Genomic DNA, 25,310 nt, shown 5'->3' on the forward strand with positions numbered 1-25,310 from the left:
CCAAAAAAAATATATATATAGTCCCATCCCCCCACAAGGTCTGAGGGACAGTGGACCGGCTCCCTGCTGAAAAAGTTTGCTGACCCCTGATATAGTCCTTTCCAATGTTCAAAGTGTTTCAAAGGCCTTTCTCTGGCTCCTGGTTCTTACAAATACTCTTTAACCTGGCTTTTGACACTTGGGGTGTTTATTTTTAGGCTCTACCTTATTTCTGTGATTGTATGTTGTTTTAAAATGTTTCTCGCATTATGTTTTAATTGCTTTAACCAACCCAGAGACCTTTGAGTGAATGAGGGGTGATAAGTGATGATGATGATGATGATGACACAACCTTGTAAGGTTATTATACCCATTTTGCAGTTGGGAAGACTGAGAAAATGAGAGAGAGAAAGAGAGAGAGAACAACGTGCCTAACGCTTCTTATTAAAACCAGCGCAGAAGGGAGACTTTGAATCACTGACTCCTCCCCAAACAAGACTGTCAAAGGAAGGTTTAAAAGTGGAATTTGCAAACATCACTTTTTACGTGCAATCACGTACCATCTCCATATCGGGCCTGAGACTTCCTTCCCCATTCATACCTGCACATAAATTGACGTATTGTCATTATTATTGCTGCAGATTAAATCTCTGCGCTGACTTTCCAGGCGTCTCTCCTTGACTCGGAATGTGGAAGCAGCGTGGGGGTTGGCTGCGAAAGGGTTAAGCCTCTAAAGATAGAGGGAGAGAGAGAGAGCATGAGAGAGCGCTGGGGAGGGAGGTGCAATAGAAGAGAGGGACTGGCTTTTCTCTCCTCTCTCACTCTCTCTTGCTGCAATAAATCCGGCTTAAAGGACGAGAGCAGAGGAGCCTAGAATGGATTAAAGAAAAGTCTGTATAATACAGACGCCAGCACAAGGGGGAGGGGGCAGAGAGAGAGAGAGAGAGAGAGAGAGAGAGAAGAGGAGGAGGAAGAAGAAGAAGAAAGAGAATAAGAAAAGGAGCAAAAAGGAGGAAAGAAGGATGAGTTGAAGATCCCAAACTCCAGCTGCTAATCTGCTTATTCCACGGGAGGAGAAAGAGAGGCAGGGACTGAACAGGTGCATCCTCTGGGTACCACTCTCGGCATCCTCTGGGTACCACTCTCAGCATCCTCTGGGTACCACTCTCAGCATCCCTTCGGTTCCATTCGCCTTCGTGGTCTTTCGGACATACTCCTCTCTTGCCATCGCCTGCCTTCCCTCCCCGTTTTCCTTTTTTTCTGCGGGGAGAGAGGGGTTTCTTTCTACATTTCCTCCGTCTCCAAACCCCTCCCCAGCAGGCATCCACGATGTGTTCCTCCGCCGCCGGCCACGGATGCTCCAGCACCCCGTCTTCCCTGCCCGCCTTGCCTTCCGGAGGAGCCTCGCCATGCGGAGAGCCGAGGTGCTTCTAAACCAGATGGAGTTTTTATTCGGGGGGCCAAGACACCCACAATGAACCGCCTGCTGCCTCTCTGCTTCCTATTCCTCAAACTCTTAGATGCGGTGCTGGGTGAGTGTGTGCGAGAGACACCTGCTTTTTTTGCGGCGGCGGCGGGTTGGGGGGGGGGAGAGAAAGAGAGGATAGAGGCATGGCTTTCATGTCCCCCCATCACCAAAGGAGATGCAAGAATCCCATGCGACGCCAGCACCCCCTCCCAAACCAAGGCTGCTCAGGTTCTCTCCAAAGCCACGAACGGCGAGAGAATTTTAGCTCGGGGCATCAAACCGCTCTCCTTTCCCCGTTCAAGTCAATAGAGGATGCTTTGGAGCTGGGCAGAGGGAAGTCAGTGGGAGATGAACGGGGTGTTTTCTCCCAACTCATGCCAACTTTCCCCATCCTGGCTTGGTTAATGCTCCTGTTCTCTGGTCCTTCAAAGCTGCCCTTTGTTGGACCTCAACTGCTAAGAGTTGAGTGGGTCTCTCTCTCTCTCTCTCTCTCTCCCCCCCCCCCCAGTTAGGAGGCAGTGATGTTGTGCATGGATCTATGAAAAGCCTTATCAAATGCCAAAGCAAACACTTTCTCTTTTTTTCCTCTGGTTGTGGTCGCAATAATTATTATGATAATAACACCCCCCTTCCCCCGAAGCCCCCACAATCAGCATCCATTGTGGAACCAGGTTGCAAGCGGACAATAGACTTTTCAATGGCATCTGACGAGCTGTTGCCGTCTTCTGGAGAAAACACAACCCGGTTTGGGCGAAAAGAGGCGAAATAAACCAAAAGGAGAGGGGGTGATGGAGGAGTATGTTGGGGATAAGTAACCTGGGGGGTTCACAGAGAAAAGAGGGTGGGGGGAGGATAAAAAGGGAGGTTGCTTGTTTTGTGGGTTTACCTTTGGACTCAAACTCTGGACCGGTTTGTTGAACAGCAGATACATTGACACACACACACACCCCTCTCCCTCTCTCGTGTGTGTTCGTTCCCTTTGGGAAATTGTGCGGTGTGTTTGTTATTTTGAGATTGAATTTAGGCTAAAAACAACAGGAACAAGCAAAAGACTTTCATTAGCTCAGGCTCTTTTTTCCAGGGGTTACTTGAGGGCAGATGGGTTGATGGTGTGTGTGTGTGTGTGTGATCCGGAGAGCAAAAGCAGAAAGTTCCCCTTATTTGTTTTTTCAAAGGAACTGATTTATTGAGCACCCACCCACCTGCCCAGACTTTGGGGCATGTATTGACAGAACCAGAATGGACCCCAATGCAATATTTTGTTTCAATTCCAATCCTATTTTTCCCCATAGCAATGGGAGTTCTCAGAAAGTCACACTCTCCTATCACCTCTGGTCAGCCACACCAATCCTTGGATGATTTCAGCCTCCAAACTTAACCCTGTTGTAATTTGTGAGCTGGGGGGGGGGGTCTTTTCTCCTCTCATTTTTTTGCAGTGGTTTTTTTCGGGGGGGGGGTTAGGGAAAGGAATTGGTGGTTGATATCTCTTTGCTGATGCTTTACCTTTTGATTTGGAGTGAAAATCCAGTTCAAGTGCTTCCAGCCTAGGTTATCGCATACTGTCGATACAGCACTGAGTTTATGGGTGTCCTCCCGCCCCTTCTTCCTATAATAGCCCAACTCAAATCTTCCAGGTGAGCTGAAATTTGAATGAGTAATAACCGTGAATAATGTCAGGCAGCTGGTTGAGAAAACAAGTTGCTGGAAGGAAGGGATGACTTCTTCTTCCCTCGATTCTTTGGGGAAGTAGCAAGAAGGATTCGATATGCGGCCTTTGGTGGGATTTATTTGATTATGAGGATCTCCCGTTGGTGGTGGAGGTGAACAAAGCAAAGTATTGCTTCTGCCTAGACATTCAGAACAATAAATGACAGTATTGGAAACAAAGAAAATGTAAGTGTGTTTGTGTTCAAAATAGGAATGATTCTACTTTTATTTACAGCATCTTAAGTTTATAATGCGGGAGGCAAGCTATGGGGTTACAATGGACTCTTTCTCAGCTTGGTCTTGTTGTTTTTAAAGTGGAATAAATACATATTTGTGTTGGTGCTTGAGCACTTTTGACCTGGCTGCTTTATATGTGATCTGTACACTCTTTTCTTTTCTTTTCTTTTCTTTTCTTTTCTTTTCTTTTCATGAAGCAAGGCAATAGGAGCTGGCCAAAGAGTGTAGGCTGGGTTTCGGGAGTGGCAATGGTGGCACCAATGGCAGAGCTTCGCTTGCATGACGCAGCTTGGCTTACTTACCGGAGCAATCTAGAGACATGATCACTTCCCCAAGCCGCTTCTCTGCTGTGATCCCCCCATATGGCAAACCCTGGCCTAAATTCTTGTCTGTACAGTGGGTGTAAGGGCTGGGTTCAGTGTCCTTGGCCCCTCTGCACTCCGTGGATTCTGCTTTTCTGAGAACCAATAGCACCTGATAACATCGTTTATTGTCCTGTTATTTATTTATTTATTTGTTATTTATTGTTGTTGATTTTTGCAGTGGAAGCTGGTCTACTGGGGTGAAAGGGGCACTGCCCTCCCAACCTCAGTCTGCCCTCAGCCAGTCTTCATTTGCCCTTTTCCTTTCTTCCAGTCTGGAAGGTGGTTCCACTTGCTAGTTCCCTCGTGTAGCAGGGAGGAGCTGGAAGATGGGGGCAAAAGCAGAATGAGTTGGCTCCACCTCTCACTGTGCCCTGGAGCCATCCTGGTGTGGTCTCTGCCTTCTGCCCCACTGGTCCTAGTGGGCACCAGCCACTACTGGATTTAGGGATGATAAGTTGCCTTAAGTTGCTCCTGCAGGAGGCCACAAATCTGGATGGCTATAAAAGGGGATGGGACAAATTCATGGGCGAGAAGAGGGCTGTCTATGGCTACTAACCACAATGGCTATGCTCTGCTTCCATGGTCAGGGGAAGCAAATACATGTGAATCACAGTTTCTGGGATTCACAGGAGGAGAGGGGTTGCTCAAATTCTCCTTGCAGGCTTCCCATTGGGTCATCTTGTTGATGGCTGTGAGAAGAGGATGCTAGACCAGGTGGGCCATTGCCATGAGCCTCTGATGTTCTTACATTCGAATGGGAACCACAGGAGGGGAGGGCTCCTCTGTGTTTGAGAAGTTCTATGGGGCACCTGGGTGACCACTCTCTGATGAGGGTGCTGAAAGCCTGACCCGAGGGCTTTCTGGTGGTTCCCTCACTGCGAGAAGTGATGCTACAGGGAGACAGGCAGAGGGCCTTCTTGGCAGTGATGCAATCCCTGTGGAACGCCCTCCCAGCAGATGTCGGGGAGATAAGTTACTACTGTATATAACCTTTGGAAGACATCTGGAGGCAGCCGTGTATAGGGAAGCTTTTTAATGACATTGCTTTACTATGTTTTTATATACAGTGGTACCTCGGGTTAAGTATTTACTTCATTCCGGAAGTCCGTTCTTAACCTGAAACTGTTCTTAACCTGAAGCACCCCTTCAGCTAATCAGGCCTCCCACTACCGCTGCACCGCTGGAGCACAATTTCTGTTCTCATCCTGAAGCAAAGTTCTTAACCCGAGGTATTATTTCTGGGTTAGCGGAGTCTGTAACCTGAAGCGTATGTAACCTGAGGTACCACTGTATGTTGGAAGCCCCTTAGAGTAGCTGGGGCAACCCAGTCAGATGGACAGGGTACAAATATTATTATTATTATTATTATTATTATTATTATTATTATTATCCAGCAGGGCTCAACTTATGTGTTTATGTTTCTACTCCGAGTCTGACTGAGTTCTCTGGGGCTTGTGCGAGGATGTGTCTCCTTATTCTAGAAGCAGGTCTTCAAAATCTCTTTTCTCCTTCCTGAGTTCTGAGCAAAGAATAAACACGGGAGCTCAGATTGGCTGGGATTCCCTCGTTCCTCCAGCAGAGGGCGGCTTCATGTGCAGGCACGTGCCATGCAGCGATGTGAACTTTGCAAACTTCTCCCTTCAGATTCTCACACTTGTGGCTTCATCGAGGGAGACTGTGACCCCCTGCAATTCCTCGCCTCCAACCATCTCTCTATGAGCTCTGTGTGTGTCTGCTTCTCCTGTGCTGACTGCTTCATTCTGCAAGGAGAGAGAGAGAGAGAGAGAGAGAGAGAGATTCTCAATCAAGGGACATACTGTAAAAAGGCTTTAAATAATAGAAAGCCAACAGAAGCTGGACGATCTTTTCTTTTAAAGCTGCCTCGGTGGTGGTAAAATAAATTAATGGCCTGGAAATTATTCTGTGCCTCCGTGTCATGGAAAAGTGGCCCGCCTGGTGTCTGCAAGATGGGCCAAAAGGCAGAGGAATATTACATAGTAATATTACAGTGTAATGTTGATCTGGACACTGTACAGAATAGTACAGTGTCCAGATCAAGGGAAGTAACTGAGCCACTGTTTTCTGCCTTGATCTGACCCCGCCTGGAGTCCTGTGTCCCATTCTGGGCTCCACAGTTTAAGAAGGATATTGACAAACCAGAACGTGCGCAGAGGAGGGCAACTAAGATGATCAAGGGTCTGGAAAGCAAGCCTTATGAGGGAGCTGGTTGTGTTTAGCCTGGAGAAGAGAAGACTGAATATCTTCAAATATCTGAAGGGCTGTTCCATGGGAACAAGCTTGTTTTCTGCTTCTCCAGAGGGGAGGACCCGAACCAATGGATTCAAATGACAAGGAAAGACATTCCAACTAAACATTAGGGGGAACTTTCTGAGGGTAAGAGCTGTTTGACTGTGGAACAGACACCCTCAGAAGGTGATGGACTCTCCTTCCTTGGAGGTTTGTAAGCAGAAGTTAGATGGCCACCTGTGAGGGATTCTTGAGCTGTGATTCCTGAATTGCAGGGGGTTAGACTAAAAGGCCTCTGGTGTCCCTTCCAAGTAGAATTCTATGATTCTATCTCTTTGTATTGAGACATTGTGCGGTGCGATGATGATTCTGGGGTTTGGCTGTTTGTCCTCTTCCCACACATCATAGACAGGTGTTCAAGGGATTTGGTGGCAGAAATGTCAGTAAACATGTCCCTTAAGGTGCTGCTAGGCTGTCAATATTTCACAGGAGGGATTTAAGTGAACTCTGGAACTTTAGGACACATACAGTTAAAGTGGATCAAAGCAGTCTATTGCCCTAGTACAGGAATCCCCAAACTCAGCCCTCCAGCTGTTTTGGGACTACAACTCCCTACATCCCTAGCTAACAGGACCAGTGGTCAGGGGTAATGGGAATTGTAGTCCCAAAATAGCTGGAGGGCCGAGTTTGGGGATGCCTGCCCTAGTGCTACTCTGAGTAGCACTGTCAAATTTAATAGACATGATTAACTTAGGTTTGTGAGTTTCAAAAAGGACCTAATCTGAGTAGGTCTTGACAGAATACAAACCCCAATGCTTGTGTGTTCTAAGTTGGGACTCTCATATATCACCCTCTTCCATTTCCACTCCCCCTGGAATGGTTGTCAATGTCTCTTTAAGAGGGTGTGGGCAAGGGAAAGAGATAAGCCCACCTGCTTATGGTGATGTGATATGCAGGTCAGCTGACCAAGTAGTATATAAAAGGGGAGGTGCTGGGTCTTAGTAGGTAGTTGAACTTCTAACATGAGGGAGGAGGAACCCTCCCCAGAAATGAAAAATTGAGAGAAGCAGGTGTTTAGTCATAGCCAGTGACAGGCAAACATTTTTTGTTAAGAATATCAAGCTAGCAAAAAAAAAAAAAAAAGAAAGAAAAGGGAGTGGTGGATCCTTTCAACATGTACTGGAGTCTTCTGAAAATGGTGAGTTATGCATTCTTACTTCTTCTGTGTTGGTGAATTTAACCACCCTACCCCCGGGATGTTCAGCTTCACAATGGAATGGCCCATCAAGAAGCTCCGATTGTGGATTTTATTGATTGCTTTCCAGATAACAACAGTCCTTTTTAATGGATGTTCCGTGGGTTTAAGCTGGCTGGCTGGTTTTCCGTATTGTTCTGGGTTTTAACGGAAGATGTCCTCATTTTTAAATTTTTTTTACAGCCATATAATCTTTAGGGGAGGCTGAGGCAATCTGGATTCTTTTGAAAACTACATTTGATTCAGTATTTTTACCCACTATCTTCTGCTGGAGCTAGCGCTGCTTCAGATTCCATCACAGCTTCATCTTTCCCTACCAGGTTCTTCCACGAAGCCTGGGAGATTTGTCGTTCTCTGTTGAACGGGCGATGTAGAACAACTGCCTTTCTCCGCTTAACTCTGTCTTCACTTACATGTGCCCAGTGAAGATTCGGGACAGACAGAAGAAAGTCCTTCTCTACACTGCGAGGAGTTAAAACCATGGCACTTGCTCCCACAGGAAGCAGCGATGGTCACCAACTTGGATGACTTTAAAAGAGGATTGGACAAATTCATGGAGGAGAGGGCTATCGATGGCTATGCTTTGCAGTTTTGGAGGCGGCAAAGCTTCTGAATATCAGTTGCTGGAAACCGTAGGAAGTTAGGGGATCTTGAGCTTGGTTCCCGCTTGTGGGTTTCCCACAGGCATCTTCTTGGCCACTGAGAACAAGATGCTGGACTATGTGGGCCACTGGCCTGTTCCTCTTGTGTTCTCATATGTCTATGTCTCTCCCCCCCCCCCCCCCAGATACTCATAACTGTTCTTTTTTGAACTCTGCTTGTTGTGGTAGTTTGGAGTGGAGAAGGTGGCTCTTGTTGAATCCTTTGTTGAGGCTGATCCCTTGGCCTAGTTGGGATTTGAACCCTGCTCTTCCAGGTCCTGGGCCAACATCCTAACCACTGGTTTGAGGTTGGATGCAACTCCATTATGAATACAGTCATAACTGAGTGTGCTTCAGGTTGAGCGCTTTTGGGTTGTGCTCTGCAGCAACCTGGAAGTAACAGAGCCCGTTACTTCCGGGTTTCGCCGCTCGCGCATGCGCAGATGCTCAAAATGACATCACACACATGTGCAGAAGTGGCAAAACATGACCCGCGCATGCGCAGACGTGCTGTCACGTCTTACATTCTGTTCAGGATGCGAACGGGGCTCCAGAACAGATCCCGTTCACATCCTGAGATACCACTGTAGTGCAATTCTGTTAATGCATGTTTTGTTGTACAGTGAAGCCTCGGTTCTCAATCTTAATCCACCCCAGGAGTCTGTTCGACTCCTGAAACCATTCAAAAACCAAGGCACTCAAGCGGAAGCCATGTTGGATGTTCAGCTTCCAAAAGAACATTTGCAAACCGGAACATTGACTTCTGGGAGCCGATTTGTTCAGCAGCTAAGCTGTTCGAGAACCAAGGTTTGACTGTATCGTGAAACGGCTTGGAGATGCTCCATCAGAAGTGACCCATAAATGAAATTTTAAAAAGAAAAGTACTGTATATGGCATGGTAAAGGTAAAGGGACCCCTGACCATTAGGTCCAGTCGTGGCCTACTCTGTGGCTGCAGCGCTCATCTTGCTTTATTGGCTGAAGGAGCCAGCATTTGTCCACAGACAGCTTCTGGGTCATGTGGCCAGCATGACAAAGCCACTTTTGGCGAACAGGAGCAGCGCACGGAAACACCATTTACCTTCCCGCCGGAGTGGTACCTATTTATCTACTTGCACTTGATGTGCTTTTGAATTAGGTTGGCAGGAGCAGAGACTGAGCAACAGGAGCTCACCCCGTCACAGGGATTCGAACCGCCGACCTTCTGATCAGCAAGCCTTAGGCTCTGTGCTAGATAAATAATGTGTGTGTAGAGGTGGATTTATGTCATTTCTTCCAGCCCTGCCCCAAATCACACAGGGAGGTGTCTTGTACCTAGTAGCCACCAGCTTTTGAAAGCCATCAAAGAAACAACCTCTTTGACTTAGTTGTGAAAAAGGCTAGAGGTGGTTGCTCTCTCCAAAGGACATCAATTGAGAGGGTGCTTCTCGTTTCACCCTGGCCCTTGAAAAAAATAAAAATAACAACCCTATCTTGTGGGCTCAGCCGTCCGAGAAGAAATTGCAATGGCAGAAGGAGGCGATGCTCAGAGTTCCCTTGCATGAACCCTTTGTACCATCTCTCTCCTCCTCCTCCTCCCCCCCTTCATGAAGTGCCTGTGCAGCAGCCCCCGGGGGCCTCTTGTGCAGGACGACAGAAACCCTGCACGCTCCCTTAGCTCAGTTGCAAGCACCTCTCACTCTTGTTCTTCCTCTCAAAGTGATGATGTGGTTGTTTTCCCGAGCTAGAGGTTGGGTGGGGAGAGGAGGAAGCCAGTTTTGTGTCCACGATCAGTTTCTTTCCTTTACATGCCTAGCAATTAAGAAGCTGGGAGAAACGAGATAATCAGACCCTCCAAGTGTTCCTATTTCCCAGGGACAGTTCCGGGTTTCCAGAAGCCATCCCAGTTTCTGATGAGATCCCAAAACATCCCACTTTTCCTTAAGATGTCCCTGTTTTCACCAGAGGATTGCTGAAGGATGCCCCTATTTTCATCGGAGAAATGTTTGGGTTTTTTTTATAAGATTTTTATTGGTTTTACAAAGTTTTTTTTTTAAGACAAACACACACATAAAAAGACATACAAACACGTATAGTTTCATAACAATTTTTCATAACCCTCTCTTCTCAGACTTCCCCATACCTCCCCTTTCTGCATCCCAATGTCCATAATTTTTTAACAACTTCTAAATGTTTCTTTCCAATCTCTGTCAACTTAATCTTTTCTTTAATCTAATCTTATATCACTGTAACCCTTTCTTTCTGGAAATCTCGACATTCTAGCATTCATCAAGTTTATAGTGGTCCTTAAGGTAAATTTTAAATTTCTTCCATTCCTCTTCTGCCGTCTCTTTTCCCTGATCACGGATTCTGCCAGTCATCTCGGCCAGTGTCATGTAGTCCATCACTTTCATCTGCCATTCTTCCAGGGTGGGTAGCTCTTGTGTCTTCCAATACTTTGCGATAAGTATTCTTGCTGCTGTTGTAGCATACATAAAAAAAGTTCTATCTTTCTTTGACACCAATTGGCCGACAATGCCCAAGAGAAAAGCCTCTGGTTTCTTAGAGAAAGTACATTTAAGTACCTTTTTCATTTCATTATATATCATTTCCCAGAAAGCCTTAATCTTCGGGCATGTCCACCAAAGGTGATAGAAAGTACCTTCAGTTTCTTTACATTTCCAACATTTATTATCAGGCAAATGGTAGATTTTTGCAAGCTTGACTGGGGTCATGTACCACCTGTAAACCATTTTCATAATATTTTCCTTTAAGGCATTACATGCCGTAAATTTAATACCGGTGTTCCACAACCATTCCCAGTCAGCAGACATAATGTCATGACCAATATCCTGTGCCCATTTAATCATAGCCGATTTAACTGTTTCATCTTGTGTATTCCATTTCAGCAGCAAATTATACATTCTTGACAAGTTCTTAGTATTGGGTTCTAACAATTCAGTTTCTAATTTTGATTTCTCCACCTGGAAGCCAATTTTCTTATCTTGTTTGTACACCTCCATTATTTGATGATAATGGAGCCAATCTCGTACTTTAGGTTTCAATTTCTCATGACTCTGCAATTTCAATTTGTCTCCATCCTGTTCCAAAATCTCCCAATACTTTGGCCATCCGGCCTCCATATTGAGTTTCTTCAGTGCCTTAGCCTCCAAGGGTGACAACCATCTAGGGGTTTTGTTTTCCAGCAGATCTTTATATCTTATCCAAACATTAAACAACGCTTTTCTAACAATATGGTTTTTAAAGGCCCTATGCACTTTGATTTTGTCATACCATAAATATGCATGCCAACCAAACATATTATTAAAACCAAGTCCAAGATATCTGTATTCTCGAGGAGCATCCACTTTCATCGGAGAAATGTTGGAGGATGTGGAGTTATCCATCCCCTGAGCCATATGAAGACGGGCCTATATAGGGAATATTTTTAATGTTTCATTTTTTTTGTTTCTATATGGAAGCCACCCAGAGTGGCTAGGGCATGAGTAGGCAAACTAAGGCCCGGGGGCCAGATCCGGCCCAATCGCCTTCTAAATCCAGCCCGTGGACGGTCCGGGAATCAGTGTGTTTTTACATGAGTAGAATGTGTCCTTTTATTTAAAATGCATCTCTGGGTTATTTGTGCGGCCTTCCTGGTGTTTTTACATGAGTAGATTGTGTGCTTTTATTTAAAATGCATCTCTGGTTTTTTTTGGTGGGGTATAGGAATTCATTCATTCCCCCACCACCCCCCAAAAAATGGTCCGGCCCCCAACAAGGTCTGAGGGACAGTGGACCGGCCCCCTGCTGAAAAAGTTTGCTGACCCCTGGGCTAGGGCAACCCAGTCAAACAGGCAGGGTATAAATAATAAAATTATTATTCTGGAAGAGGATGTCCCTCTTTTCCTCAGAGAAATGTTGTAGGGTATGCTATATACTTTCCAGCAGTTTACACCTCAACACGCCTCTTTCTTTTCTTCTCTGTCTCTGCAAATCTGACACCACGATGAGTAACATTTGGACCAGGGTCTGGGCAGGGAAAACTGAATACCATGGCAGGGTTCCTGAAAAGCTTATGGGAGGTTGAGAGCAATGCCAGATTTAGGGTGTTGTGAGCAGTTCCCTGGCACAGGGCACCAAGCCGAAGGCGGGCAAAATTGAGAAGATCCATGATTGAGATGATCCATTTGGGCTGTGCCAGATTCTGGACTTCCACAGGGCGCCGTATTAGGAAAAACTACCAAAGGCAGCACCTGTGAAGAGGTTCATTGGTGGCAGATGGATGGCAAAGGATGATGAACACCAGTGGCCCTCCAGATGTTTCTGAATGACACCCCCACCTTGATCCCCTGGCCATTGGCTGTGCTGGCTGCCAGGGCTGCTGGGAGTTCTCACCCTAGCAGCATCTGGAGGGCCACAGATGTTCCCCATCCCTGAATTAGACCATTAGTGCCCTGAACTACCTTCATCACCACTTCCCTCCAACGGTTGCCTTCACTGCCCCAGCTACCTCCTTCACAACTCTGTTTTCTCCAGGGCTTTTTAGGGTGGTGTACACCATTTTTTGTTCCCCACCCCATCTGTTTAATCCCCGCAACAACCCTGTGGGGTAGGTTAGACTGAGAGTGACTGCCTAAGATCACACCTAGCCAGCTTCATGGATGAACAGGGGACATGAAGCCAGGCCTCCTGAGGCTTCCTGTGATGGCCTGGGATTCAGACTCAGAGGCTGAACCTGAGGAATCCCAGCCTGCACAGGAGTCCCCACCTCCAGAACCAGCTGAGCCGGGGCTGGGGCCTAAGCCTGAAGGGCCCTCACCTGTGCTGGATCCTCAGGTGCAGGCACCAGCTGAGTCTGCTCTGGCTCCTCAGGTGCTGGAGGACCCATTGCCTGCAGGTGCTCCACTCTCAGCCCCGTCAGGGGAAGAGGAGGTTGCCTCTGGGTCTGATAACCCTCCAGCCTCTCCTGAGCTGCAGAGGCTCAGGGCAGAGAGGCGGAGGGAACTAAGTTCCTGCAGGAGGAGTCCTCGCCTCCAGGCCAGGAGAGGCAAGTCACCTGTGGACCGGGGCCGCTCTATGCCTCGGGGCAGATAAAAGCCAGCCAGCCCCAGTCTCAGGTTGCGGGAGCAATGTTGTTGCTAGCCTGTTCCTGCCTGCACCCTGTCCTGCTCTTCTGCCAGAGTTCCTGACACCACCCAACTCCCCGCCTTGGACCCAGCTTCAGCTTTGACAGACTGCCTCCATACCGCACCCTCGACCTTGGACTGGACTCGGACCTCGCCTCTCGGTTAGCCCCCAGGACCAGCACACTTCCAGAGCCCAAAAGAAGTGCCTACAAAAGACATTTCTGGACAAGATGGTTTCCAGAATGATGGGACCAGGAGGGCCCTGACTCAAGGAGGACGAGACAGGTTAATCTCCTCCCATCATCCTCTCCTCCCCATGGCTCATAAATCATCTCAACTCACAGGCAGCCTCGGAACTGCAAGGTTGCAAGGGATCTGCCTAGTTCTATATTTTTTGTCCACCTGCCAAAACTTCCTCTGTGCCCTTAGCTTCCTGCAGAAGTTCTTATTATACTGATGGCTCCTACCTTTAAGTGTGTGTGTGTGTGTGTGTGTGTGTGTGTGTGTGTGTGTGTAGCTAATGACTGGGCACTTCCGTTATCTCCCCGCCATTATTGTTCCTTCGTCCTCTTTGACAGCCTTCCTAAAATAAACTGTCAATCACATGCTCTCTCTCTCTCTCGCTCGCTCGCTCGCTCGCTCTCGCTCTCGCTCTCATGTGTGTGTGTGTGTGTGTGTGTGTTCGTTCCCCTGTGTGTGTTGCTTTTGAAATATCAGAGAGCCTTTGTCTGGAGTGCAGATAGCAAAATGTGGGGAAATGAGGAAAAACCTACTTTGCATCTTATCTGGCCCTTCCAGCCTGCTTCTGTGGAAGGCAACATGGAGGATAGTGGTTAGAGCACTGGTTCCCAAAGTGGGCGGTACCGCAGTTCTGGAGGTGTCAATCACTGCCAGAGTTTGCAGGGGGGGGGGTTGCTATCATTGGATCAAGTTCATCCATTTTGCTGAATTAATTAGATCGTTTTAACTGGAATTTAAGTAAATGTGCAATTAATTGTGGCTTCTTTGAATTTTGCTGTGTTGTTAACTTCCTTAGTGGATCATGCAAGCAGCTATTCTGAATAGTACTCTTATTATATGGTAGGGGGCACTGGGAATGAGTTTATAGATCCAAGGTGGGTCCCCCCCAAAAAAGTACAGTAACTGGGGTTAGAGAGTTGACTGTGGTTTGGGGGGGGGCATGATTGTAATGCTTGTTCCGTCATGAAGTTCACTGAGGTCACTGGGGTACAATTACCACCTGCGAGTGAAGTCCACCTCACAGGGTAGTTGTGAGCAGGAGAGGAGGAAACTATTTGTCCATGTATGCATCTAAAATATTTCTTTTTGGCTTGCACCAAACATCCCAAATGACATACATGTCTATCTTTCTGTCTAGGGACTCAGCTATACAGCTGCAAATATAACATTTTAAGTGTGTTTTAAGTGCATTATACAAATGTGATACTAGATGGCACTGGTGAGCGAATGGCAAATTCCATGTATATTTTAAAACGTGGTGTTGCTGTTTTTTTAAAGCATTTTCACAGCAGTTTTATATACAACTTGGGCAGATTCAGCCTAGCCTATCTAGCTAGCCACATACACATATCTAGATAATAGTAGGAATTTCCTTCCTTGCAATTGGAATCCTTTGGTTCAGGTCCTATCTTCCAGAGCAGCAGAAAACAAGCTTGCTCCAACTTCCATGGCACAACCCTGAGTCTGTAAAATCACTCAGTTGCTACATACAATCTTGCATTTCTGTGCATTGAAACTACACACCCCAAATCAAACACTAGTGGCAGAATTGTGGAAACCTTTTGGGGAAAGTGTATTTCTGAGGTTTGACGGCTCATAACACCACTTTTTTGAGTAATGTCATAAAATCATATATCAACAGAAAGATAAATTAATGAAGAATGTAATACAACCAAGTTTGTTCAATTATCTGTATTCTATCAAAAGTTATAGCCAAATAACCAGAAAAAGGAAGCACGACTTGCTTAGGTTGATATGCAGTAGATTTCCTACATTTGAATATTGCCAAAGCGTGAGCATGAGCCAATCAGGTATTATGAGTCATCAAACTTCGGAAATACACTTTCCCCAAAAGGTTTCCACAATTTTACCCACCAATGTAGCTGCCCAGCCAAATCCGGAGCGATGTATGTCTTCTGCCTGGGTGTTGTGTTCTGGTCCATGTGCAGAGTTCCACGAGTTGCTTCAGTCCAGGATGCGTCACAGAGCTGTCGGCAATGCTTCTTGGTCAGCTGTCCCATGCATGAGGCAGAGTGTGTTAGTCTGAGGAAGGAAAATAAGCATCTTAAGACATAGATGAATTCCTTGGATCTCCTCCAGCCTTGGAAGGGTCTCTCTCAGAAGTTACTGGTCTACAAAAATGTTTTAGGGTCCCTGCTGCCCACGCTAGTCTCTTCTAGTCATTCACGGCAGGTCTCCAGCCTCAGAGGAAGGGACGTTTACTCCTGATGATTCAAGGTAGCAACAACAGGGCCCTGATTTTGCAAGTTCGCTGTTTGCAGTCAAGAGACGGGCGAAGCTGTCAATTTAGCTTTCCCCTCAAAATGTTCAATCCTAAACCCTCTAGAAAAGTACCAGCATTTTAGTGTGGGTTTTTCCTGATATGTTCAAGCTTGTATTAATTCTTTCTTTTTTTTTTACCTCTTATGCACATTTTTGTATCACAGTTTCACTGAATATAATGTATTTTTATTATGAGAAAGGGCTGTAGTTCAGTGGCATGGAACCCGGGTTTGAATCCCTCCAGCATCACCAGGTAGGGCTGGGGAAAAGACTCCCTGCCTTTAACCCTGGAGAGCCATTGCTGCCAGCCAGTATAGGCAATGCTAAAGTAGATGGAGCAATGGCTTGACTTGGCCTAAGCCAGCTTATTATGTCCCTATGTAAATTGACCCTTCAGAACCATAAGGACTTGGGCCTTTTTCTGTTTAGGGGAAGGATTATAGCTCAGTGGCACAGCCCCTGCTTTGCATGCAGAAAGCCCCAGATTCAATCGCCGGGTTGGGCTGGGGGAGACTCCATGTCTGAAACTCTGGAGAGTCACTGCTGCCAGTCAGTGTAGGCAATACTGATCTTGGTGGATCAGGGCTCTGACTCAATCTGAAGTTGCTTCCTATGCACCTAGCCTAGATCGAAAGTTGAGCCTCTGCTTCAATGTCAGCCCACAAACAGGACTTGAGCTCATTGACACCCTCCTCATTTTTGATTCCCAGCAGCTGGTAATAGTCACTCTGTATTCTGCCTTGGTCTGACCACACCTGGAATGCTGTGTCCAATTCTGGGCACCACAGTTTGAGAAGGATGTCAAGAAGCTGGAATGTGTACAGAGCTGGGCAACCAAGATGATCAAGGGTCTAGCAACCAAGCCTTATAAGAGAGAGTTGAGGGAGTTGAGTATGTTTACCTGGGACAAGGGGAGACTGAGAGGTTCTATGAAGGCCACCTTCAAATATCCGAAGGGCTGTCACATGGAAGATGGAACAAGCATGTTTTCTCCTGCTCTGGAGGGTAGGATCTGAAGGAAAGAAGATTCCAACTAAACCTTATGAAGAACTTTCTGGTGGTGAGAGCTGCTAGACAGTGGAATGGACAACCTCAGATGGTGGTGTACTCTCCACTGGAGGTTTTTAAACAGAGGTTGAATGGCAGTTTCATCTGGAAATGAAAGGTTGGAGGAGCTGGGTATGTTTAGGCTGGAGAAGAGGAGACTCAGAGGAGATAGGATAGCCATCTTCAAATATCTCAAGGGCTGCCACATGGAAGAGGGAACAAGCTTGTTTTCTCCTTCTCTGGAGGGTAGGACTTCAAGTTACAAGAAAGGAGTTTCCAACTAAACATCTGGCAGAACTTTATGACAGTAAGAGCTGTTCAACAGCAGAATGGACTTCCTTGGGAGGTGGTGGAATCTCCTTCTTTGGTGGTTTTGAAGCAGAGGTTGGATGGTCATCTATCTTGGATGCTTTAGTTGAGATACCTGCACTGCAGGGAGTTGGTCTACTCTAGATGACCCTCAGAGTCCAGGAGCTCCAACTTGGGCCACAGGTTATGGGTGCCTAGTGCGAGTGACCTGACATCATGACGTCATGCACCTGGTGGCCTCAGAACCTGACTTCCCATGGCACTGGAAGTCAGGTTCCGAGGTCTCGCAAGGCCTCGGACAGCATCTCTGAGGTCTCTCAAGGCCTTGGATGTGATTTCCGGTGCTTTATGAGGCACTGAAATTTGTGTCGGGGGAGAGGGAGAGAGAAAGAGAGAAAGAGAGAGAACCTAATGTGCTCCATTCTAGGGACGCTGATCTTAAGCAGTGCTGATTCCAAAGGCTACTCTGCCTGTTTTAGGGAGAGGAACAAAATGCCATCTGCAGGAACTTCCTCAGCTGGAAGCAATCTTGTCTCCCAGGACCACCTCTTCCCTCTCTCAATTTGAAGCTGAGGCAAAGGAGCTCTGGAAGGAGGGCGACCTTCAGTGTCTTCTGATATGAGCTCCTAATGCTGTGTTGAACATATGGAAGCAGAAGTCCCTTGAAGCTTCGGAGAGAGCTCTGTACGAGCTGGTGGGAAGGGATGTGGGCTGGTTGAAGATGCTGCGGTAATCATTCTGACAAGACAAAAGGCAGGAGAAAAGGTCTGTAGCATCTTCCCCACCCACAAGTAATGGGAATGGGTTCCCTGACAGGGATGAAAGGACAGGGGTAAAGTAATAGAATCATAGAGTTGGAAGGGATCATGAGTATTACTTAGTCCTCCTCCTGAACTGCAGGAATAAGAGCTAACTAATCCTTGACCGATGGCCATCCAACCTCCAGTGAAGCCCACCACCTTCTGAGGTTGTCCATTCCATGTCAAACAGCACTTATTCCCAGAAAGTTCTTTAGTTGGAATCTCCTTTCTTATAACTTGAAGCCATTGGTTTGGGTCCTACCCTCCAGAGCAGCAGAAAACAGGCTTATTCCATCTTCCACATGACAGTCATCTTCAGATATCTAAAGGGCTGTCATATCACCTCTCAGTCTCTTCTTCCCCAGGCTAAACATGCCCAGCTCCTTCAACTGTTCCTCATAAGGCTTGGTTTCCAGACTCTTGATCATCTTGGTTGCCCTCCTATGCACACGTTCTAGCTCGTCAACATCCTTCTAAATTGTGGCACCCAAAACTGGACAGAGTAGTGTAGGTTTGGTCTGACCGAGGCAGAATAGAGTGGGAGGATGTCTTCCTTTGAATGTGGGATGATGAATTTAGCATTTGCTCTCTCCACATTCCAAATATCACCTCTCTCTCAAGACAGCGAGATTGCAGAGGTGCTTGAGTCAAGCTTTCTGTGGGTTTTATTCAAGCAACCCAATGTAAGGATGGACGGCCAGTCCTTGAAGGCAGAAGGCTCTGTCCCCTTGAGGGTCAGTGTTGCATTTTGGCTGTGATGGGGAGTCCAGGGCTGTTGGAGAAAGGGCGGAGGTGAAGATTCCAATTAACGCTTCCTTAAAGACAGCAGAAATTTCAAAGCAGAGTGTTTCCTTGGCAGGGAGGAGGAGGCCCCATAAACTAATTAACCTGTGTGGAAGGCCAAGCCAATGATGGCAGATGAAAGGTTTGGGTTTTAAAAACTTTGCTTTGGAGGGAAAAGTTCTCTCCTCTCACCCCCCCCCACTACACCTGTCAGGGAACTGCCATCGGAGCTAGAGGCGGAGGGAAGGCTCCAGAGGGATGCCGGAGAGGGTCCCAGTAGGGAGAGAGGCAGCCCATCTCCTGGGGAAGGAAATCAGCGTAACACCAGTGGAGAAGGGGGGCAGATGGGGGAATCGGAGAGGAGGCTCCAAGAGAGTACGGGTACTCCGCTGCCCACACCCTCCCTGCGCAGAAGACTTCCGCGCAGGGAGAGTAGGAGGAGACTTGGCGTCAAAGAACTTCTTTGCTGGAAGAAGTTCAAGAAACGCCCAATGACGGATTCTGCCAGCGACTGAGACAGCCACGAAGTTAGAGGCTGTCCAGACAGAAAGGGTTCAACCAGGTAACCTAGTCAGGAGTGGCGGCAACTTACACACGAGCAACCCCTAGAACCATTACAACACCTTTACATTCTATCGCTCAGTGAGGAGGGGGAATCAGCCCAGTTCTTTTCTGAGTAGGTTCTGTGTTCGTTCAATAATATTTCCATTTTCTCAGTTAAAACAAAGATTAAAAGCTCTCTCTCTCTCTCTCTCTCTCTCTCTCTCTCTGTGTGTGTGTGTGTGTGTGTGAGAGAGAGAGAGAGAGAGAGAGAGAAAATGAATGACCCCAAAGCTCAGTGGCACAACACCTGCTTAGCATGCAGATACTAAAGGACATTGGCATTGTGGTCTAAACCACTGAGCCACTTGGGCATGCTGATCAGAAGGTCAGCAGTTCGAATCCCCATGACGGAGTGAGCTCCCATTGCTTTGTCCCTGCTCCTTCCAACCTAGCAGTTCAAAAGCACACCAGTGCAAGTAGATAAATAGGTACCGCTGCGGCGGAAAGGTCAACAATGTTTCCATGCACTCTGGTTTCCGCCACAGTGTCCCATGTACCAGAAGTGGCTTAGTCATGCTGCCCACATGTCCCAGAAAGCTGTCTGTGGACAAACGCGGCTTCCTCGGCCTGGAAGCGAGATGAGCGCCACAACCCCATAGTCGCCTTTGACTGGACTTAAGTACCCAGGGTTCCTTTTTTTAGCATGCAGATGGTCCCTGATTCAATTCCCTGATAGGCTTGGGAATGATCGCTGCCTGGAGAGCCACTGCTAGTCAGTGTAGACAGTAGCGTAGACCAATTGTCTGTCTCCATGCAAGCCAGCTTCCTATTTTCCTGTTTAATTCAGCTTACAGGTTTAATTTCCACAGGTTGGGGATCATAAGACCAGTAAAAATGAGCTACACTGGGAAGATGCTTCAGTTTTGCTCCAGTGCAGGGCTACTGAATTCTGCACCAGCAGAAGTTTCCAAACTGTCTTCAGAGGCAGCCCTCTGTGTAATGCGTTGCAGCAATCTAACCTAGAGGTTACCAGAGCATAGACAACAGAAGTTAGGCTACCCCTGTCCAGATAGGGGTGCAGCTGGGACACTAGCCCAAGCTGATGTAAGACACTCTGAGCCACAGAGGTCACCTGAGCCTCAGGTGACAGCAATGGATCCTTGTACCCACTCCTTCAAAGGGAATGTAATGCCCTCAAGAGAGACAATCTTCCATCTGTTTGGTCTAGGGAACTGCCCACCAACAGTGCCTCAGTCTTATCTGGATTGAACCTCAGTTTATTAGCTCTCATCCAGTCCAATACTGAGGCAAGGCAACAGTCCATCACATCCAATGCCTCACCTGCAGATATAAAGAAGTAGATCTGCGTGCCATCAACATATTAGAAATTAGGTAGGTTCCTTTAGTCCAGTGTTTCCCAAATTTGGGTCTCCAGTTGCTTTTCGACTACAATTCCCATCATCCCTGACCACTGGTCCTGCTAGCTAGGGATGTTGGGAGTTGTAGTCGAAAAGCAGCTGGAGATCAAAGTTTGGGAAACACTGCTTTAGCCTGTTGCTGCTGATGCAGCAAATCAACCATCAGGGGTCAGCAGGGGGCTGGTCCACTGTCCCTCAGACCTTGTAGGGGCCTGGACTATATTTGGGGGGGGGGAATGAACGAATTCCTATGCCCCACAAATAACCCAGAGATGCATTTTAAATAAAAGCACACATTCTACTCATGTGAGAACACCAGGCACGCCCCACAAATAACCCAGAGATGCATTTTAAATAAAAGCACACATTCTACTCATGTGAGAACACCAGGCAGGCCCCACAAATAACCCAGAGATGCATTTTAAATAAAAGCACACATTCTACTCATGTGAGAACACCAGGCACGCCCCACAAATAACCCAGAGATGCATTTTAAATAAAAGCACACATTCTACTCATGTGAGAACACCAGGCACGCCCCACAAATAACCCAGAGATGCATTTTAAATAAAAGCACACATTCTACTCATGTGAGAACACCAGGCACGCCCCACAAATAACCCAGAGATGCATTTTAAATAAAAGCACACATTCTACTCATGTGAGAACACCAGGCAGGCCCCACAAATAACCCAGAGATGCATTTTAAATAAAAGCACACATTCTACTCATGTAAAAACATGCAGATTCCTGGACTGTCCGCGGGCTGGATTTAGAAGGCAATTGGGCCGGATCCGGCCCCCAGGCCTTAGTTTGCTTGCGCATGATCTAGTCTTTATCAACCTTGAGTTCCTAGATGTTGGTAGTACAACTCTCATGATTCTTGGCCAGCATGGGCAGTGGTCAGGGATGATGGTACCCAAGGGTGAGAGAGGCTGATCTAGACCACCATTAGAGCATCACTTGCTTTCCTCTTAAGGGGGAACATAACTCCCACCTAAAAATGTCAGCTCTGCATTTCCTAGATATTAAGGAAAGTAGTTGCAGTGATACTTTTTAGCCGTGTTAATGGAAGCACACTAGCGCTCTCTCTCCCTTGCTAGAGATTTAAAACTTCCTGGTAAGGGAATACAATGTTATAAATATCTCCAAACCGCCTTGAGTTGGTTTTTAGGCTTCCGCACCCTTTCCAGATGAGAGAGAGAGAGAGAGAGAGAGAGAGAGAGAGAGAGAGAGTTGCATCTCTGAACTTTGTGGTATTGATGACAGTCAAAGTGCAGTTTAAAGAGCATATGAGTCCTCTCTCAGTTCTAGCAGAAACCCAAACACATTGATTGCACAAAGCAGAGACCTTTCAAATTAGGACTCTGCAATTTCTGCTGCCAAGGACAAAATGGGGAGGGTGCAAACATTTCTTCCTTTTTTGTTCTGGTGGTTTGTTTTAGAAAAAAAAATCCATGGGGAACTGCCAAAACAGCAATGGGGCACTATGTTTCTGGTCTCTCAGGAAACTCTCAGCAGCTGGCATGCCCACTGACCAATGAAGATGGGAGTTGTAGTTCATCAGCGTCTGGAAGGCCACACAATTTTTTTCCATTAAAAGGAAGCAGAATTAGAATGGAGGTAGTAAAGGCAAGTGATGCTCAAGTTCAGGAATGGGGGCCTGTGGCCATCCAGATCAGGGTTTCCCAAACTTGGGTCTCCAGTTGCTTTTGGACTACAACTCCCATCATCCCTAGCTAGCAGGACTAGTTGTCAGGGATGATGGGAATGGTAGTACAAAAAGCAGTTGGGGATCCAAGTTTGGGAAACCCTGTTCCAGATGTTGCTAGAGTCCAAACTCCAACAGTCAGCATAGCCAGCAGTCAGGGATAATGAGGATGATGCTAGGAGCTGTAGTCTACTAACAGGATGGTCATGGATGCTTTAGCTGAGATTTCTGCATTGCAGGGGGTTGGATTAGATGACCTGTGGGGTCCCATACAACCCCACAATTCTGTGATCTGGAGAGCCACACTGCTCCCCATTCCTCCATTAAAAGAAGGCAGAGTTGTGATAGAGGTAGCTGGGGGGGGGGTAACCAGTGCTGTTTCTAAAAAAAAATTAGGGGTACTCTTATTTTCCTACTCATATTGAAATACTGCCCCTCAGTGAGGCCAAACTTAGATTCACAAAATGTTTAGGGGTATGTGTGCCCCTGTGCCCCCCCAAAGCACTGCATGTAACAACAAGTGATGGCCTAGTTCAGGGGTGGGGACCATCTGTGGTGTTGTGGGGCTCCAACTCCCAGCAGCCCATAATAATAATAATAATAATAACAATAATTTATTATTTATACTCTGCCCATCTGGCTGGGTTTCCCCAGCCAATCTGGGCGGCTTCCAACAGAATATTAAAATACGATAGTCTATTAAACATTAAAAGCTTCCCTAAACAGGGCTGCCTTCAGATGTCTTCTAAAAGTCTGTAGTTGTTTTTCTCTTTGACATCTTGTGGGAGGGCGTTCCACAGGGCGGGTGCCACTACCGAGAAGGCCCTCTGCCTGGTTCCCTGTAACTTGGCTTCTCGCAGGGAGGGAACCACCAGAAGGCCCTCGGCACTGGACTTCACTGTCCGGGCAGAACGGTGGGGGTGGAGACACTCCTTCAGGTATACTGGGCCAAGGCCATTTAGGGCTTGTAAGGTCAGCACCAACACTTTGAATTGTGCTTGGAAACGTACTGGGAGCCACTGTAGGTCTTTCAAGACAGCAGCCAGCATGTCCAACGGTCAGGGATGATGATAACAGAACACTGAGGACCAGCTCCTAGGGACTTCTGGCAGCAGGGCTGCCTTTAGCATATGCGCCGCTGGGTTGTAAAGATCCACCCAGTGTCCCCAAATTTAGTGCTGCCCATGTCTACACCGAATATATACTTCTCCGTGGTTGCAGGTGAGGCCATGGCGGCAGTGGCGGCAGCGTCCTGCTTTTCCGAGTCTCGCTGCTGTCACCCCTCAAGAACTGGGTGCCCAAGCTGTGCAAAGGCACGCAGCTTCACATCCATGCACTTTTAAAAGTTCCCCAGGAGGAGGAAGGAGAAGAAGATGGATGCAGCAGCCGCTCCGACGGCGGGCGAGAGAGCAACGCCTCTCCATGCAGTGCACGACTTTGGGGAGGAGAAAGCGGCCAGGGTGGAGGCAGCGGCGGCAGCCGGCTTTGAATTCCAGCTTGATCGAAATTAGTTATTATTTTCTAATAGGTAGATAGTTAAGAGCTTAGGAGGATTCAGCGGCGGGCGCCTGGTGTCCCCCAGGATTCGGCACCCCTTGCACCCCCGGGTAAAGACTGCCCCGTCTGGCGGTTCGTTCACTGTGAGATGTGAGGTTACAGGGAACCAGGCAGAGGGCCTTCTCAGTAGTGGCACCCGCCCTGTGGAACATCCTCCCATCAGATGTCAAGGAAATAACTATCTGACTTTTAGAAGACATCTGAAAGCAGCCCTGTTTAGGGAAGTTTTTAATGTTTGAAGTTTTATTCTGTTTTTAACGTTCTGTTGGGAGCCGCCCAGAGTGGCTGGGGAAACCCATGCAGATGGGCTGGGTGCAAATAATAAATTGTTATTGTTATTATAACAGTTGGGAGTCCAGCAAGAACTGGAGACCCACAGGTTCCCCTGTCCCTGCATTAAAAGAAGGCAGAGTTGTGAACAAAGTAGCTTAGGGGGGCAGTAAAGGCACAGTAAAGGGATGTGGGTGGCGCTGTGGGTTAAACCACAGAGCCTAGGACTTGTTGATCAGAAGGTCAGCGGTTCGAATCCCCGCAACGGTGTGAGCTCCCGTTGCTCAGTCCCTGCTCCTGTCAACCTAGCAGTTTGAAAGCACATCAAAGTGCAAGTAGATAAATAGGTACCGCTCCAGTGGGAAGGTAAACGGTGTTTCTGTGCGCTGCTCTGGTTCGCCAGAAGTGGCTTAGTCCTGCTGGCCACATGACCTGGAAGCTGTACACCGGCTCCCTCGGCCAATAAAGCCAGATGAGCGCCACAACCCCAGAGTCGGTCATGACTGGACCTAATGGTCAGGGGTCCCTTTACCTTTTAAAGGCACACAGCCATCATGGTCACCTTATGAATTTGTCTAACTGTGTGTGTGTGTGTGTGTGTGTGTGTGTGTGTGTGTTTAAGCCATCCCATTCAGTGTCCATCAGTTCTCCTTGGGGAAGCGAGTGAAAGGTCTCTGTTCGAATGAGAAGGAGGAGGTCTTTGCCTTTGGAGAGCTGGAGAGCTCTTTCCGTCGTCTCCTGGCTCTGGTATCAGATGCTGTTGTTACTGAGGGTTGTTTTGGGGTGGTGTTTTTTTTTACAAGCGGCTCCCAGATTTATTGCAAATCATGATGGTGGTGGCAGGAGTTGTTATTGCAGGAAACTGTATTTCTCTTCACTCGCCCTCTCTCCACTAAAGCAGGCCTGCCCTCCCTTCTTCCGTAGCGCTGAAAGCTTCCTGCAGAGGGGAAGGGGGGGGGGAGTGAGAGAATACGAAATAAAATAACCAGTCTCTTTAAACATTTAGAGGGCTTATTTAAACAATGTTAACTCCCTCTGAAAAAAGAAAAAAGAGGGAGTGCATTTAATGGTTATATTTAGCGCGGCGTGGAGGATGGAGCCGAAATGTGGTGGGATTTTTCAACGCTGGGAATATTAATTGCTTACACCATTGCCTTCCGTAGAATGGAGTTCGAAGACTGCAGGGACTGGAGCTTGGTTAGAGAAAAATTACTATAATAAAGTCCAGTTTGGGAGCTGCTATAATTGGGGTATTAATATTTCACAATTCCATTATGGTGTCAACATAAGCAATGCAGACCCTCCAAGTATCCCTATTTCCCTGGGACAGTCCCAGATTTACAGAC

The 25,310-nt window shown here is 47.3% G+C and overlaps 1 protein-coding gene across 1 annotated transcript in view; it reads left to right on the forward strand.

Annotated features, from left to right (window-relative positions):
* Positions 1–607: 607 nt before the first annotated feature.
* Positions 608–25,310, forward strand: part of IGSF21 (immunoglobin superfamily member 21) — a 234,469-nt gene continuing 209,766 nt past the window's right edge. The window contains exon 1 of the mRNA XM_082230208.1: positions 608–1,511. Coding sequence (XP_082086334.1) covers positions 1,454–1,511 — 58 coding nt within the window. The 5' untranslated portion in view covers positions 608–1,453. The remainder of the gene's footprint in view (positions 1,512–25,310) is intronic.

Source organism: Podarcis vaucheri (assembly GCF_965113315.1).
Source record: "Podarcis vaucheri genome assembly, chromosome: 7".
Taxonomy (NCBI): domain Eukaryota; kingdom Metazoa; phylum Chordata; class Lepidosauria; order Squamata; family Lacertidae; genus Podarcis; species Podarcis vaucheri.